Source organism: Anomaloglossus baeobatrachus, chromosome 2, assembly GCF_048569485.1.
Source record: "Anomaloglossus baeobatrachus isolate aAnoBae1 chromosome 2, aAnoBae1.hap1, whole genome shotgun sequence".
NCBI lineage: Eukaryota > Metazoa > Chordata > Amphibia > Anura > Aromobatidae > Anomaloglossus > Anomaloglossus baeobatrachus.
This window is the reverse complement of record NC_134354.1, coordinates 445,636,902-445,653,633: the sequence shown is the minus strand read 5'-3', so window position 1 is coordinate 445,653,633 and position 16,732 is coordinate 445,636,902. Positions and strand designations below refer to the sequence as shown.

At 46.3% G+C, this 16,732-nt stretch overlaps 1 protein-coding gene across 1 annotated transcript in view; it reads left to right on the top strand.

Annotated features, from left to right (window-relative positions):
- The first annotated feature begins 2,279 nt into the window (after positions 1-2,279).
- The window catches only part of LOC142290249 (uroplakin-3b-like), a 52,419-nt gene continuing 37,966 nt past the window's right edge, over positions 2,280-16,732 (top strand). The window contains exons 1-2 of the mRNA XM_075334198.1: positions 2,280-2,337; positions 6,861-7,004. Coding sequence (XP_075190313.1) covers positions 2,280-2,337; positions 6,861-7,004 — 202 coding nt within the window. The remainder of the gene's footprint in view (positions 2,338-6,860; positions 7,005-16,732) is intronic.

Here is a 16,732-nt window from a genome sequence, read left to right as displayed (position 1 = left end):
GTCGTTAAGTCACGTTAAAATAGGACGTAATTTTACTGCCCGCGGTCGTGAAGGGGTTAATAATGGGGGGGTCTCATAAACATCTCCTATTACTAAACTTGGGCTTAGTGGCAGCTGTGGGCTGTTATTAACCCCTTATAACCCGATTGCCAATGCACCAATCAGGAAGAGTTGGGTAAAGTTCTGGGATTGTCGCTGGAAAAATAAATGATACTAATGAAAAAGAGTTGGAGGGTCAATTTTCAACTAGCATGACTGTGTAACAAATATGACCATCTCTCAGCAGGAAAGATGGTCAGAGGTTCACCATTCTATGATCAACTGCATCGAAAAATTGTGGAACAATTTCAGAAAAATGTTACTCAAAGTAAATTTGAAATGCTTTAAATATCTCATCATCTACAGTGCATAATATCAAAATATTCAGAGATTCTGGAGAAATCCATGTGCACAAGTGACAAAGGAGATGATCAATACAGAACGCTCATGATCTACAGGCCCTCAGGTGGCAATGCGTTAAAAACAGACATGAACTGGTCATGCAAATCACTGTGATGTCTCTTCCAAAAATCATTGTCTGTGAACAAAGTTTGCTGTACTGTATAATCCACAAATGCAATTTCAATTAGTACCATGGAAAAAAGAATCCACAATTCAGAAACACTGCCATTTTATGTAAGCAAAAGCTCATATAAAATGGCATGAAGCAAAATGGAAAACTGTGCTTTGGTCACAAATGAATCAAAATCTTACATTCTTTATGGAAACCATGGACGCCGTGTCCTACGGACTCAAGAGGAGTGAGACCATCCAGCTTGTTCTCAGCACACAGTTCACATAGCTGCATCTCTGATGGTATGAGGATGTATTAATGCCTATAACATGGGCAGGTTACACATCTTGAAAGGCAGTGTCAATGCTGAGCATCATATAGCGGTTTTAGAACATCATGTGCTCCCATCCAGACAATGTCTATTTCAGAGAAGGCCTTGCATATTCCAGCACGACAATATTAAACCAAATACTGCATCCATCATAACAGTATGGCTCCACAGAAAAAGAGATCAGGTCTGCAGTCGAGACAGTTCACCAATGGAAAATATTTGGTGCATTATGAAAAAGAAATGAAAAACTTAACATAAAAGACCCAAGACTATTGAGCAGTTAGAATCCTACATTAGATAAGAAAAGGACAGCATTGTTCTCCCAAAACTCCAGCAATTGGTCTCTTCCTTTCCTAGACATTTACAGATAGTTGTAAAAAGAAAAGCGGACGCTACACAATGGTAGATATGGCTCAGACTCAACTTTTTTAAAATGTATCGCTGCCATCAATTTCTAAATGAATTCTTTATATTTTCAATTTAAATAGAAAAATGAATATTTTCAATTTCTGATCTGTTCTCTGTTCTGTTGTAAATAAAATATGTCTATAAGAGATTTCCATATCATTGCATTCTTGTTTTCTTTACATTTTCCACAGCATCCCAACCTTTTTTGGAATTGGGGTGGTAGATGAAATTTACTCACTAACAATTATTAAAAAGCATTTTGTCTGACATATAGGTACAGAAAAGTCATAACGGAAGAAAAAATGTTGTTAAATAAATGTACGTGCGTATGTGTGTGTTCAAGCCATACATACTGTATATTTGTATCAGAAAACATTTTTACTGATAAGTAGGGACGTGTATCAATACAATATGCGATATGTAGACGGACATTTCATGCCCATACCATTGCCAGATATTGTCTGTTTCATGCACTATTTTACCTGCAGTTAGGGTTTGTCTAGCTAAAAATACCTCAAGACCTTACGCAAAACATGAAAAACCCACATTCTTACCACACCTAGTATTATATTTACTCTGTACAAGCTTGGGAATCTGGGTCACTGCACTAATGTTATCACATAATATATCATGAATGCTCCATCAGGACATTCATTAGCAGTAAATCATGAACTTTAGTGCTCTTAATTTTCTTATTTGAAAATGAGAAGATCCCTTAAAAATTATATTATTCACTAAATAACCTTTTATTACCTGTTATTATTTGTACTCTAAAACAAGTCTGACGTGTATGTCCTCTATTCTTCTCTTCATTATGTCAGGAATGCATGAACCATTATATGCGAGGGACCATTATATCCTCAGGGGAGACACCAACCCATCATAGAAATATTCGTAAAAGTTCAGAATCGTCTGGAGAGAGACAAACAAGTACTACGTCTACTTTACGTACACCATTGCATTAAAATTGTAATACACTAGTCAATCATGGATCTGCTCTTAAGACTGGGGCTTCTGCTGCTGGGGGCCACAGCAACATTAGCAGGTAAAGCAGTTTATCTTTTCTCATCTTTACTATTTTAGCATTCCTCGATCTGATTTTCTCAAGAGTGTACAGCACCTTTTACATAGAGGAAAGGCATTGGGGGCAATTATTAAATATTCCCAAAAGCGAGGTCTACTGCTGTCACTTAAGTTTTTTGAATGTCTCAGTATTCTGACAATCAGAAGAAATGTAACATTTTCTTAGTTATGATTATCAGTTAGTATTTAGTTGTTATGTTTACATTGTATCATATGTAAGAGGTCTTCAGAAATAAACAGAAATGCAAACACGATAGGATTTATTCAGACTTTTTGTAATTTTTAACATTAGGGCTCACAAGAAAAGATTCTGTAGGCGCACAATAAATATATTCTCACAACCCAATTGCTATATATATTGCATACATGACAAAAGTACATGTAGATCTCGGTTCAATAAACGTTACTTCAAGAAAATATATTTAATTCTCACAATTCTTTCTTTAAAATGTATCAATTGGCATGTCTCTAGATTTAGACTACATAATAAAAAGTCAAAATAATTTTCCTTTAGACCAGGGGTCTCAAACTCAGCTTAGTATATGGGCCGCATATATAAAAAAAAATTAGAGGGGCCGCATTATTTGAAGGATAAGTGACATTTTTAATGAATCCATGTTTTTTTCTATACACCTTTGGATCACTTTTTTTTAACCTTTTTTTGCTTGTATATTATAACCAACTTGAATTTTTTTGTTAAGTTTATATATAAAGAAAGCATTTCTAAAGAAAAAAAATATTTCATGCTTTATTTTGAATTTTTTTTTACATTTTATCACCTTCTTGTAATATTGTTTTACAATTAGCAGCATCATAAGCCAACATCTTGTAGTAATGTCCCCCATCCATGTGCCCTGTAGTAAGGTGCTCATCTTTGTGGTACTGTGCCCATCCTTGTGCCCAGTAGTATTGTGCCCATCCTTGTAGTATTGTGCCCAGTAGTATTGTGCCAATCCTTGTGCCCTGTAGTATTGGGCCCATCCTTCTGCCCTGTAGTATTGTGCTCATCCTTGTGCCCTGTAGTATTGTGCCCATCCTTGTGCCCTTTAGTATTGTGCTCATCCTTGTGCCCAGTAGTATTGTGCTCATCCTTGTGTATTGTGCCCTGTAGTATTGTGCCCAGTATTATTGTGCTCATCCTTGTGGTATTGTGCACATCCTTGTGCCCTGTAGTATTGTGCTCATCCTTGTGCCCTGTAGTATTGTGCCAATCCTTGTGCATTTTAGTATTGTGCTCTCTAGTATTGTGCTCATCCTTGTGCCCTGTAGTATTGTGCTCATCCTTGTGGTATTGTGCCTTGTAGTATTGTGCTCAGTACTATTGTTCCCATCCTTGTAGTATTGTGCCCAGTCATATAGTGCTCATCCTTGTAGTATTCTGCCCAGTAGTATTGTGCACTGTAGTATTGTGCTCATCCTTGTGCCCAGTTGTATTGTTCTCAGTAGTGCTCAGTAGTGCAGTAGTGCTCATCCTTGTGCCCAGTACTATTCTGCCAAGTAGTATTGTGCTCATCCTTGTGCCCAGTCGTATTGTGCTCCTCCTTGTGCCCAGTAGTATTGTGCCCATCCTTGTGTCCTGCAGTATTGTGTCCTGCAGTATTGTGCCCTGCAGTATTGTGCTCATCCTTGTGGTATTGTGCCCATCCTCAAGTAATACCCCCCAAAAAAAATCTCACCTTTCCTCTGTTCCCTCTTATTAGGGTGCGTGCCCACGATCAGTGTTTACAGAGTTTTGGATGCAGCATGTTTCAGCTGCGTCCAAAACCCTGTGATAAAGGCACAGTGGATGAGATTTCTAAAAATCGCATGCCCACTGTGCTTGTGCGTTCCGTAGTGAAAACTGACCTGTGGTGCGGATATCAGAGGCCGCAGCATGTGAATTTATGCAGCAGAGTCACAAGCGTCCTCCTTAGGGAGAACACAGCACCCCGAACCCTGATCATGGGCCAGGTGAAGACCCGCCGCGTCCAGGATGCAGCGGGTCCTGATTGTGAGCACGTACCTCACCTGCTTGTTGCGGCCTGTGATGATTGCAGCTCTATGCCCGAGGGTCGGCGCCAGCAGGACTTTACTACAATTTAATCTATTTTCAGTACCATGCAGAGGAGCTGTCAGCACTATACCAATGGCTGCTGCCCGCCAGTCAGTTGCAAAGAAGTGACATCGCTGTATGACGTCACCTCCTTGCATCTGATTGGCAGGCAGCAGCCATTGGTTTAGCGCTGACAGCTCTTCTGCGCGGCACTGCAAATGGATTCAATTGCTGTAAAAGTCCTGCCGGCATCGTCCCTGGGCATAGAGCTGCGATCGGCAGGGGGTCTGCGGGCCACAACAAGCAGCCTCAGGTGCCGCATGCAGCCCGTGAGTCGCGTGTTTGAGACCTCTGCTTTAGACCATGTAGAATAAAATATATTTGCTCTAACTATAACAAGGAACATAATAGGTAAAACAAAAGGAAAAAATAAAGAATATCTTTTTTTTTTTCTTAATACGAGTGGTAATACTTACAAACTACATTTTATATTATCAAATGTAAAGTGAAAGGCAGAAATAAGTTGATATGAACTGTTTAATACTAAACTGAAGTCGTATCTAGATACATCTATAGATCATATATAATGATTTTACAAATAGAAACTTGGTTATCTTGAGTCTACCCTATCGCTATGAAGAACAGAGGTAAAGACTAACTGGGTTTGTGTGTTTTAGCTTAAAGAGTAACCATAATTTTAATTTTTAGTTCATATATCAATTTTACACATTAAAAAAAGCAACTTTGTAATATATCTTATCAGAGAAATCAGCTTCCTTCATCTTTTGGATTGACCTTTCCCTTTTAATTTAAGAGTAAAAGCTGTAAAATCTATATACTGTGAAGATAGGTTTTTGTATTATTGAGATAGGAGATTCCAGTTTCCATTCATAAGAATCTATGAAGAGGGGAGGAGGGGCGAGAGCTGAAGGCAGGCACAGTAACAGACTTCCTACCGCAAGTTCTCCTGAAACCACAGGGAACTTTCATTTCAAGAGGACTTGCAGCAGAATGTTTGGTTCTGCCTGTATCTCCTCTCTCCTCTATCCCTTCCCTCTCCATAGAATATTATAAGCATCATCTGTCATCTCCTATCTCACTAATGTGAAAACAGAATTTTACGCATGTATTGTGCAGTGAAAGATCAGTGCAGGTACACAAGGAAGCAGATTTGATATAGATATATATATATATATATATATATATATATATACTGTACAAACCAAAAGTTTGGACACACCTTCTCATCTTTAGAATGACTATTAAGAGGAGACTTTGTGCAACAGGCCTTCATTGTAAAATAGCTGCTAGGAAACCACTGCTAAGGACAAGCAACAAGCAGAAGAGACTTGTTTGGGCTAAAGAACACAAGGAATGGACATTAGACCAGTGGAAATCTGTGCTTTGGTCTGATGAGTCCAAATTTGAGATCTTTGGATCCAACTACCGTGTCTTTGTAGAAAAGGTGAACGGATGAACTCTACATGCCTGGTTCCCACCGTGAAGCATGGAGGAGGTGGTGTGAGGGTGTGGGGGTGCTTTGCTGGTGACACTGTTGGGGAATTATTCAAAATTGAAGGCATACTAAACCAGCATGGCTACCACAGCATCTTGCAGCAGCATGCTATTTCATCTGGTTTGCGTTTGGTTGGATCATTTATTTTTCAACAGGACAATGACCCCAAACACATCTCCAGGCTGTGTAAGGGCTATTTGACTAAGAAGGAGAGTGGTGGGATGCTACGCCAGATGACCTGGCCTCCACAGTCACCAGACCTGAACCCAATCGAGATGGTTTGGGGTGAGCTTGACCACAGAGTGAAGGCAAAAGAGCCAACAAGTGCTAAGCATTTCTGGGAACTCCTTCAAGACTGTTGGAAAACCATTTCCGTTGACTACCTCTTGAAGCTCATCAAGAGAATGCCAAGAGTGTGCAAAGCAGTAATCAAAACAAATGGTGGCTACTTTGAAAAACCTAGAATATAAGACATATTTTCAGTTGTTTCACACTTTTTTAAGTATTTCATTCCACATGTTTTCATTCATAGTTTTGATGTCTGATGTGAATTTTTAGAATCATGAAAATAAAGAAAACTCTTTGAATGAAAAGGTATGTCCAAATGTTTGCTCTGTACTGTATATATGTATATATATATATATATATATATATATATATATATATATATATATATATATATATATATATAAAACAAAGTTGCCTCTATTCATGTGTACTATTGACTCATGTAATGAAATAAAAATTGAGAAAATGGTTAGACTATAGCACCGGCTTAGAGTTGTCTACTGTTCAATGTTATGGATCGTGCTATGGTATTTAACATGCCAGATCCCTGCCCACTACAGGTATCCTGGTACTTTAGTGAGCCTAACTGACCCTGCACATAAATATTATGAATTAAATACTATTAATGAATTCTTTTACCTTCTTTCAGAGGTTCGATATTATATTCCTCAAGTTACAACCAAGCCAATCTTAGGGAGAGTGACGAATAACAGTTTTGCACTTGATGAACCACAGTGCATTTTTCACATGTATAATACAACTAATGTGTGGTTGGTTGTTGCACTGAATACAGGTAAGTGAATATTATTAAATGATATTCTTAATGGGACAGTCTTTGTAAAAGGCGCTACGGTGCTACTGCGAGAGGTTAATTGTTTTAACTGCTCGATAAGAAGGAATTTGTTCAGTGAAATGAACAAGGATGCATTGTGTAACACAGTTGCTACTAAAAGGTTGAAATCATCTTTTGGAATTTGGAATTGGGAGCACAGATTTTGCTGGGTTTCTATTTTTTTTTTGGTGGGGGAGCCACAGAATTTTCCAGAGTCTTTGTGCTATCAGTAACATGGAAGCTCCCTATATTTCCATTTACAGATGATGGACTTAAGTGGGGGCTTCTTTTCTTTTTTGTAGATTAATTGGAGCTGTTATTGAGCAGATTTTAAATAAAATATTGGATCACATTTATCCCACGCTCTACGCTGAACTCTTACAGCGGGGTTTTTATCTAAATCTCCAATTTATGTGATTCTGATGACAACCTGAGGGATCCACACACTACTATGACGAGACAGCATAGTTACTCCACTCTATCTGGCCTTTGTTCAGCGGTATCCTTTTCAGAAGTGCACAAAACTGCGGTCGACCGAACTTTTATTCATGCTTAAAAAGATTGACACTGCTGCATCACAGGAAAGACTGAGTTCAAGGTGACTCTCTCTCACTCATAGGAAATCTTCCCATGGGGTTCCATCTGAATCACATATTTCAGAGATTTACATGATAACCTGATGTAAGCGCTCAGCATAGAGCACAGGATAAATGTGAGCCGAGCCTTACTGCAATTTTTGGTAGGAAGATTGAAAAAAAAAAATCAACAGCAGGTTAGGAATTGCTTTTAGTTATTTTTACGCTGTTTACTACATGGTATAAGTGATTAGACGGCTTTATTTTCTGAGTTGGTGAGATTACAGCAATACCAGATTTGTATTTTTTTTTTACGTTTTGCTACTATCACATACTTAAAAGCACTTTCTTTTACAAAAAGAAGTTTTGGTATCTCCATATTTTAAGAGCTAACATTTAACATTTAGGCCTCTGTCACACGTCCCTGAAAAACACGAACGTTTTTCACGGACGTGTCAGAGGTGCGGATTGTCCTTGGTGTGCTGTGTGTATGGCCTACATGTGTTCTCCATATGTTATCCGTGATAACACACTGAGAACAGGAACTTTCTACTCACCTGTCCCTAGCGTCACTGTCCGTGGTGTTGAACTTTGGTCTCCAGCCCTTCTGACTCCCCACTGCTGCTGCTTCCGGCCGCAGTGAAGTGAATTTTAAATGAGCATAATGAGCGGCAGTGGCAGCAAGTGACAGCAGCGGCAGAGACAGGAGGGCTGGAGAAGGTGAGTAAAGATTTGTTTTTTTTTTTTAAAAGACACATGTTTTTTCTCTGGCGCGTGTCACAGGGAACATATCCGTGTGGTCCGTGTGTGTTACGTGTGACACGTTTGCGTTCCGTGTGACACCCGTGATGCCGGAGAAAAATGGACATGTCGGCGTATGGAACACACGGGCACACGTAAGTATGGAAAGGACACACGTTCCGTGCAAAAATACTTACGTGTGCCCGAAACTATAGGAAAACATATGTCAACGTGTGCCCGTGTCTCCGGTACATGAGAAAACTATCCATACATGTACCGGAGGCACGAACGTGTGACAGAGGACTTAGGCAGTGAGTTGGCAAACCTCTATTTTTTTCATTTTGTTGTCACAATTTTGACTTTGCCAAGCACATGTTTTTTGTTTTTTTTTTAAATATCTTGAGCCAGGTTCCATTACTATATTAGAAAATCTATTTTAAAAACTAGAGAAGAAAGAGCAGCATGCATATTGGGTGAAAGAAATTAATCTTCTGTCATTTGTATGTCTATATTGGAAAACATGCGTAGATTAGAAAAACATATGTCTAATGATACCTAGCTTTGTTGGGGTTTTACAATGTTACAAAAATATATTAACAAGGATATAATCCCTCGTTGTTTGAGATTGATGAAAATTCCCACCAAAATGAATAATGCAACTTTTTGGGAGGAGTGGAATTAAATCCTGAGTGATTACTCTCTCAATTTAATGATAATGATTGTTAAATATGAAGAACCTAATCTTAAAGACATACAAGCTGAGATAGATCTCACTAAAAAATCCCTCATTGAATGTCATGGTGCATCTGAAGTTAATGAATTGTTTTCCAAGATTCAAAAATCAATTTCCAAATTGGAAACAAACATCATTCATATTAACACAACTTTCAGCGTGATTTGATAGACTATTCATTAAATTGTACATATGATTGGATTAGTGAGAATGCAGTTGTGAATACTCTGAAATCCATACTGTATTGTAATCCAAAACACCCCTTCCTTTTTTTGTTTCCAACTTTCGTTCCTCTTAAATTATCACTTTGCTCAAGCAAACTTGACATCTTCCTGTGCTTGATTGCCAATCTTCACAGTCAGAGTTGTCATCGCCAGGCCTCACTTTCCAGCACCGCCGCCTGCACACTCATTGGCTGACAGTATTCTGCCCCAGCACTGACCTCTCATCATTTGAGCTTTGGAAATAACATGAGACATCCTGCTTCTCTCATCTGTGACAGCGCAATCACCTCATATCACATCCACAATGGTGACAGATAGAGAGTTGTTACATGTTCCCCACCCCTTATAGATAAAAGAATACTGTGTAATGAAGAATATATATAGCACCTAATGTGTATCTATAGCAGATATGTGTGTATAGTATATATATATACACATATATATATATATATATATATATATATATATATATACATATATACAGTGCCTACAAGTAGTATTCAACCCCCTGCAGATTTAGCAGGTTTGATAAGATGCAAATAAGTTAGAGCCTGCTGTGAGGCAAATCCCGGGATATGAAGATGAATTATGACTCCAGTCATAGTCCCTCATCACTCCCTGGCAGTGCCCCCTCCCTTCTTGTTCTCAGTGTTCCACTTACACCTCCATGGCCATGTCCTGTGATATGGAAATGAGGTGGTGTGGGAACAATGGACACAGGATGACTCCCTGCCGTCACCCTGTAACAAGAGCTGTATCTCATTAGCAAGGCTATGGAAATAGCCAGACAGAACGACTCCAGTAAAAAATGGTTCATATCTCGCAAGCCATATTTCCGATAAATATGGCAACCATAAAAATGGTGTCTCCGCATGCGGACGATGCCGGCACACCCTTTTTATGGGAGCAGGACATTGGGGAATGCCCCAGGCGTGATATCAGCCAATGGGGAACTGGCAGACAGGTCATGAGTCCCCTCGTTCTGTAGCTAAATTCATAACTGTCACAATGAGAGCATTGGCGTCTGCCTACGACGCTCCCAGGCAAAGTTATGGCCAATATCCCCTTTGCTGGATAATTCTGATCCATGCAGGGGGAGTGGCAGTGCTTCCCTGTGAGGTCACTAAGGTAGGAGGGGACCTGGATCTGCCCAGGTTGATAACCCTACTTCGGCCATTTTCCAGGGTTCTTCTCGCTGGGGGCACGTGTAGGAAACATCTGTGGGAAGGATCCTAGAAACCTGGGTACAGCGCCCCCCTGTGGCCAGACGCAACAAGGTAACTGCTGGAACTGTGTATGCCTGTTTGTAACCCATGCTTTGATTGTAACTGTACTCTGACATATGTATATTCTGTAGATTCCCTATTGTATATATTGTAGTTTCTAGTGTGCTTTAGGCTGATTAAATTATATAATTAATCTTGGGCTGTTCTGTTATCTCGATCTTGAATCCCACGTCTGTGTGTTCGGCTAATAGTTACCGTGAAGCGGTTGGTGGCAGCGAGTTTGTGCCAAGGATTATTGTGGGGAGGCCAGTGAGATTCGGGGAGATTTTATATATTCCGCCCGCGGAGGTCGGGGGAATATATACCCTACTCTCACCGGGGACCCTTCAATAATCGGCATAAGTAGTATAGCGGCCTCCTTGCTTATGGTCGGGCAATTCCATAATTGGCCTGACTATAAGAGGGGCGCTAGAGAGCGCGTCACGTGCTCTGTCTGTCGGTCGGGAGGTATAAAGGAGGGGTGACCCCCACTTGTTACCCCCCGATTGTGACGTACTGGTAGCCAGCGCGGGGATTTCGGAGTGACCCCCCCGGTGGTTTGTGACATATTGGTGGCATAGCGGTGGGATCGAGATAATAGTGTGTGTGAGTGTGAGACCCATACTCCCAGACACTAAAGACTGCCTGCAGCAGCTGTGGCTGCTGGGGTCTTCAGACTAGCTCAACACTAGAGTGTCAGAGTGCAGATACTGTAAGGTGTGTGGAGGCATCAGGTGTCAGTTCTGTGTCAGTGACCAAAAGTCTGCAAGAATGGCTGATGGCACCAGGAGCAGAGCTATGCAACTGGCCAATGCTAAGGCAGGAGCCGAAGAGAGGGAGGACGGTGCTGTGGACAGCAATGAGGAGGTTGCCCACGAGTCCTCCAGGAGCTCGACGCCAGAAAACCGTTCTGCCGAGGACATTGCGCAACCTGGCACTGCTGGACAAGATGAGGAGCAGCTCACCCAAGGGTCCTCAACGAGCCAGATGCCAGCCCTCCGCTCTGCAAGGGACAGTGAATCACCAGGCTCCGCAGCGGGCCGCAGATCACCACGTGCCATTCCACCGAGCCTGGGAGGCTCGGATAGCCTTCTTCAAATGGCTATGGCCCTTCTCCAGGCTGGAGACCAGGAGGGCTACAAGGGACTCCTGGCAGAGCGCAGGGCAGAGCGGCAAGCAGCGCGTGAGGCTGAGGCTGCGGAGCGGCAGGCAGCGCGTGAAGAGCGCCAGGCAGAGCGTGACTACCAGCTGCAGCTAGCCCAGCTCCGGCCCTCATCAGCCACACGTGACCTTCAAGACACCAAACTTCCAAAGGTCCGTGTTGAGGACTTCCCAGTGCTGGAGAAGGATGGAGACTTGGACTCTTTCTTGACTGCTTTTGAACGGACTTGCTTGCAGCACCATCTGAACAAGGACCAGTGGGCCAAATACCTGACCCCCCGTTTAAGGGGTAAGGCCCTGGATATCCTTGGTGACTTGCCTGCTGAGGCAGATCAGGGCTACGACACCATCAAGCGGGCCCTGATCCAACAGTACAACCTCACTCCAGAGTCCTACCGCAAGAAGTTCCGGAGCCTACAGAAGGGACCAAAGGACTCCTGGGCTGACCACCGGCGGGCACTTGCCCGAGCTGCCGACCACTGGACCCAAGGCCTGCAGCTTTCCACCGGACCGGAGATCCTGGACTTGTTCATCACGGAGCAACTCTTGTGGAACTGCCCTGAGGATCTCCGCCAGTTCATCCGAGACCAGAAGCCAAAGGGGTCCACGGCTACAGCTGCCCTTGCCGATGACTACACCAACAACCGGGCCCCTGAGGCCAGGAGAGCGGCCACCAGCAGCACCTGGAGAGGGGGTAAGATGAATTCTGCGACTGCCCCACCTGCCCCTAGACTGCAGGGGGTGTCCCCCTCAACTCCCCTCTCCAGGCCCGTGGCGGAACCAAGACGGTGCCACCAGTGCAACCTACCTGGACACTTCAAGGCCATGTGCCCTCAGCGTCCCAAGGCCCCGGCTCCGTCCCCGTCCCAAGGGCCGCCCAAGGTGTATTGTGTGGGTGGGGGTGGTGGTAGGTCCCTGGACAGCTTCCAACCTGTCACCGTCGGCCGGTCTGTGACCATAGGACTGCGAGACAGCGCCTCGGAGGTGACTCTGGTGCGGCCTGAGATGGTGTCCCCCCAAGACTTGATCCCTGGAAAAACCCTCGCTGTCTCCGGGATTGGAGGCACTGACCCGGCGCTGCCTGTTGCTGACATTTATGTGGACTGGGGCGCAGGGCGGGGGGTGAGGGAGGTGGGGGTAACTGATCGGATCCCTGCAAACGTGCTACTTGGGACAGATTTGGGGCAGATAACCTCCCAGTTTGGGCCCCAACCAAGGGCTGAACCTTCAGCCCGTACTGACATGCCTCCGGACAATGTTAATGTGTTATCTATGAATGATGTAAGGGAGGAGGGAGTGAACTCTGATATTTCTGCTTGCATAGACACCATAGACACACACTCAGCTGCAGCTGTGACAGGGGAGGGGGTCAGAGAAAGGTGTGACAATGCCTCTACAAGTAACCAGCCTGTGAGCTGGGATCTGTTGCCCTCTGCAGGGATAAGCAGAGAGCAGGGTGCTGCAGGGGGAGGACCAGTGTGTGGGGTGGGGGCTACCACAGCAAATGTGGGGTCCCCAGAGATTTCACAGCGGGGTTCTGTTGCTGCAGGAGGGGAACAGGCAGGTGAGATTGGGGCCGGTCCAGGAGCGGAAGTGCTCCCAGGTAAGATCTCGGTGCATGGTTCCCCCACAACCGGGGTGTCAGGAAGCCAGGTAGGTCTGCCTGAACCGGCGACTTGGTCAGGAACGGAGGAGGAGCAGGCACGACCCACGGTCGCAGCGGCTGTGGCCGCTGTCACCCGCAGTGGGAGTGCTGGAAGCCAAGGGGCCTCCCGGAGGTCCGATAGCTCTTCCCCTTCTGACCAAGTGGCAGCCGAGTCAGGTGGAGGCCAGGACACAGGTCCCGGGGTACTGACTGAAGATGTGACAGTCTCGTCGATTCTGGCCACATCTAGTCAGGGGTTTCAGGCAGCGTTAGAAGCTGACGACAGCCTGAAAGCTCTTAAGGAGCAGGCGGCACAGCCTCCCTCGGACTCGGACCCGGAGCGAGTGGTCTGGGACCAAGGACGGCTGTACCGGGCCACGGTCCAGCAGGGTTCACCGGAGGCGTGGCCCAGGGACCGACAGTTGGTGGTACCCTATCCGTTCCGGACGGAGTTGTTGCGGATCGCACATGAGATTCCGATGGCCGGACACCTAGGGATCGCTAAGACCAAGGCCAGGTTAAACCAGCATTTCTACTGGCCAAAAATGGGGGCCGATGTGGCTGCCTACTGCCGTTCGTGTGAAACCTGTCAGAGAGTGGGGAAGGCGGGGCCACGCCCCAAAGCCCCACTAGTATCTCTGCCAATCATCGATGAGCCTTTCAGGAGGGTGGCTGTGGATCTGGTCGGCCCGCTGGCCATCCCCAGCAGCTCCGGGAAACGCTTCCTACTGACGGTAGTGGACTATGCCACCCGGTACCCAGAAGCAGTGGCCTTGTCGTCCATTCGGGCTGACAAGGTGGCCACCGCATTGCTGGAGATTTTCTCCCGAGTGGGTTTTCCCCAGGAAATGCTCACTGACCGGGGGACCCAATTCATGTCCCAGCTGATGGAGGCCCTCTGTAAGCAAGTCCAGGTGCGACATCTGGTGGCCAGCCCGTACCATCCACAGACTAATGGCCTGTGCGAGCGGTTCAATGGCACCTTAAAGCAGATGCTTAAGATGTTGGTCGACTCCCATGGGCGTGACTGGGAGCGGTATCTCCCACACCTGTTATTTGCTTACCGGGAGGTTCCACAGGCCTCAACAGGATTCTCACCGTTTGAGCTCCTGTACGGGCGACGTGTGCGGGGCCCCCTGGCTCTGGTGAAAGAGGCTTGGGAAGGGGATTTGGCCACCCCTGGAGTGTCGGTTATCGAGTATGTCATGCGCTTCCGGGACAAAATGCAGGCCTTGACGCAACTGGTACACGACAATATGGCTCAAGCCCAGGCCGATCAGAAGCGTTGGTACGACCAGAACGCTTGTGAGAGGACCTACCAAGTGGGTCAAAAGGTGTGGGTACTGGTCCCCGTACCACAGGACAAGCTTCAGGCAGCCTGGGAAGGCCCATACCTCGTGTACCAGCAGCTCAACCCTGTAACGTACCTGGTCACCCTGGACCCTGCCCGTGGAAGGCGGAAGCCCTTCCATGTGAACATGATGAAGGCACATCATGAGCGGGAGGCATGTGCGCTCCCCGTGTGCAACCTGCCCGAGGAGGGAGAAGCGGAAACCCTCTTGGATATGCTAGCCCAGGTTAGGGCAGGCGGATCCATTGAGGATGTGGAGGTTGGCCACCAGCTCTTGGAGGACCAACGGTCCCAGCTGTGGGCCACCCTACACCCCTTCCGGGGGTTGTTTACCAACCAGCCCGGAAGGACTGACTTGGCTGTCCATCACGTGGACACTGGGGATCATCCCCCGATCCGGCGTTCAGCATATCGGGTCTCCCTGGAGGTGCAGCAACACATGCGCCAGGAGATTGACGAGATGCTGAAGCTGGGGGTGATCCAGGCATCCAACAGCGCTTGGGCCTCGCCTGTAGTCCTCGTCCCTAAGAAGGACCGAACCACTCGGTTCTGCGTGGACTACAGGGGGCTCAATGCGGTCACGGTCGCCGATGCGTACCCGATGCCACGCATCGATGACCTGCTCGATCAGTTGGCCGGGGCTCAGTACCTGACCATCATGGATCTGAGCCGGGGATATTGGCAGATCCCCCTGACTCGCAAGGCCAGGGAACGCTCTGCCTTTATTACCCCATTTGGACTGTACGAGTCCACGGTGATGCCATTCGGGATGAGGAATGCCCCTGCCACTTTCCAGCGGATGGTCAACACCCTGCTCAAGGGACTTGAAGGGTACGCGGCCGCGTACCTGGATGACATTGCCGTCTTCAGTCCCACCTGGGAGGACCACCTAGAGCATCTAGCACAGGTGCTCAGGCGGATCCACCGGGCAGGTTTGACCATCAAGCCGGGAAAGTGTCAGCTGGCCATGAGCGAGGTCCAGTACCTCGGTCACCGGGTAGGTGGGAGAACACTGAAGCCCGAGCCTGAGAAAGTGGAAGCCATCGCATCCTGGCCCACCCCCAGGACCAAGAAGCAGGTGATGTCCTTCTTGGGGACCGCTGGGTACTATAGGAGGTTTGTTCCATGCTATAGTAGCCTGGCAAAGCCCTTGACGGACCTCACCAAGAAGAAGCTGCCCTCTGCAGTCGATTGGACAATGGACTGCGAGACAGCCTTCCGGGCCCTAAAGGACGCCCTGTCCAGCCCGCCCGTGCTACAGGCAGCCGACTTCACGCGGCCGTTTGTAGTACAGACCGACGCCAGTGACTTCGGCCTCAGTGCGGTGCTCAGCCAGGTGGACTCTGCGAGCCAAGAGCAACCAGTCTTGTACCTGAGCAGGAAGCTGTTACCAAGGGAAGTTGCCTATTCCACGATGGAGAAGGAGTGCCTGGCCATAGTGTGGGCCCTGCAGCGTCTGCAACCCTATCTATACGGGCGCCACTTCATCGTGGAGACGGACCACAATCCCCTCAGCTGGTTGCACACCGTCTCTGGGACGAATGGGCGATTGTTGCGATGGAGCCTTGCGCTCCAGCAATACAACTTCACCATTCGCCACAAAAGGGGCCGTGACCACGGTAACGCAGACGGGCTGTCCCGACAAGGAGAGGTCGCGGACGGGCGCACGGGGGAACACCGGAGTGTGCTGCCCCCTAGCGCCCTCAAAAGGGGGGAGGTGTGAGGCAAATCCCGGGATATGAAGATGAATTATGACTCCAGTCATAGTCCCTCATCACTCCCTGGCAGTGCCCCCTCCCTTCTTGTTCTCAGTGTTCCACTTACACCTCCATGGCCATGTCCTGTGATATGGAAATGAGGTGGTGTGGGAACAATGGACACAGGATGACTCCCTGCCGTCACCCTGTAACAAGAGCTGTATCTCATTAGCAAGGCTATGGAAATAGCCAGACAGAACGACTCCAGTAAAAAATGGTTCATATCTCGCAAGCCAT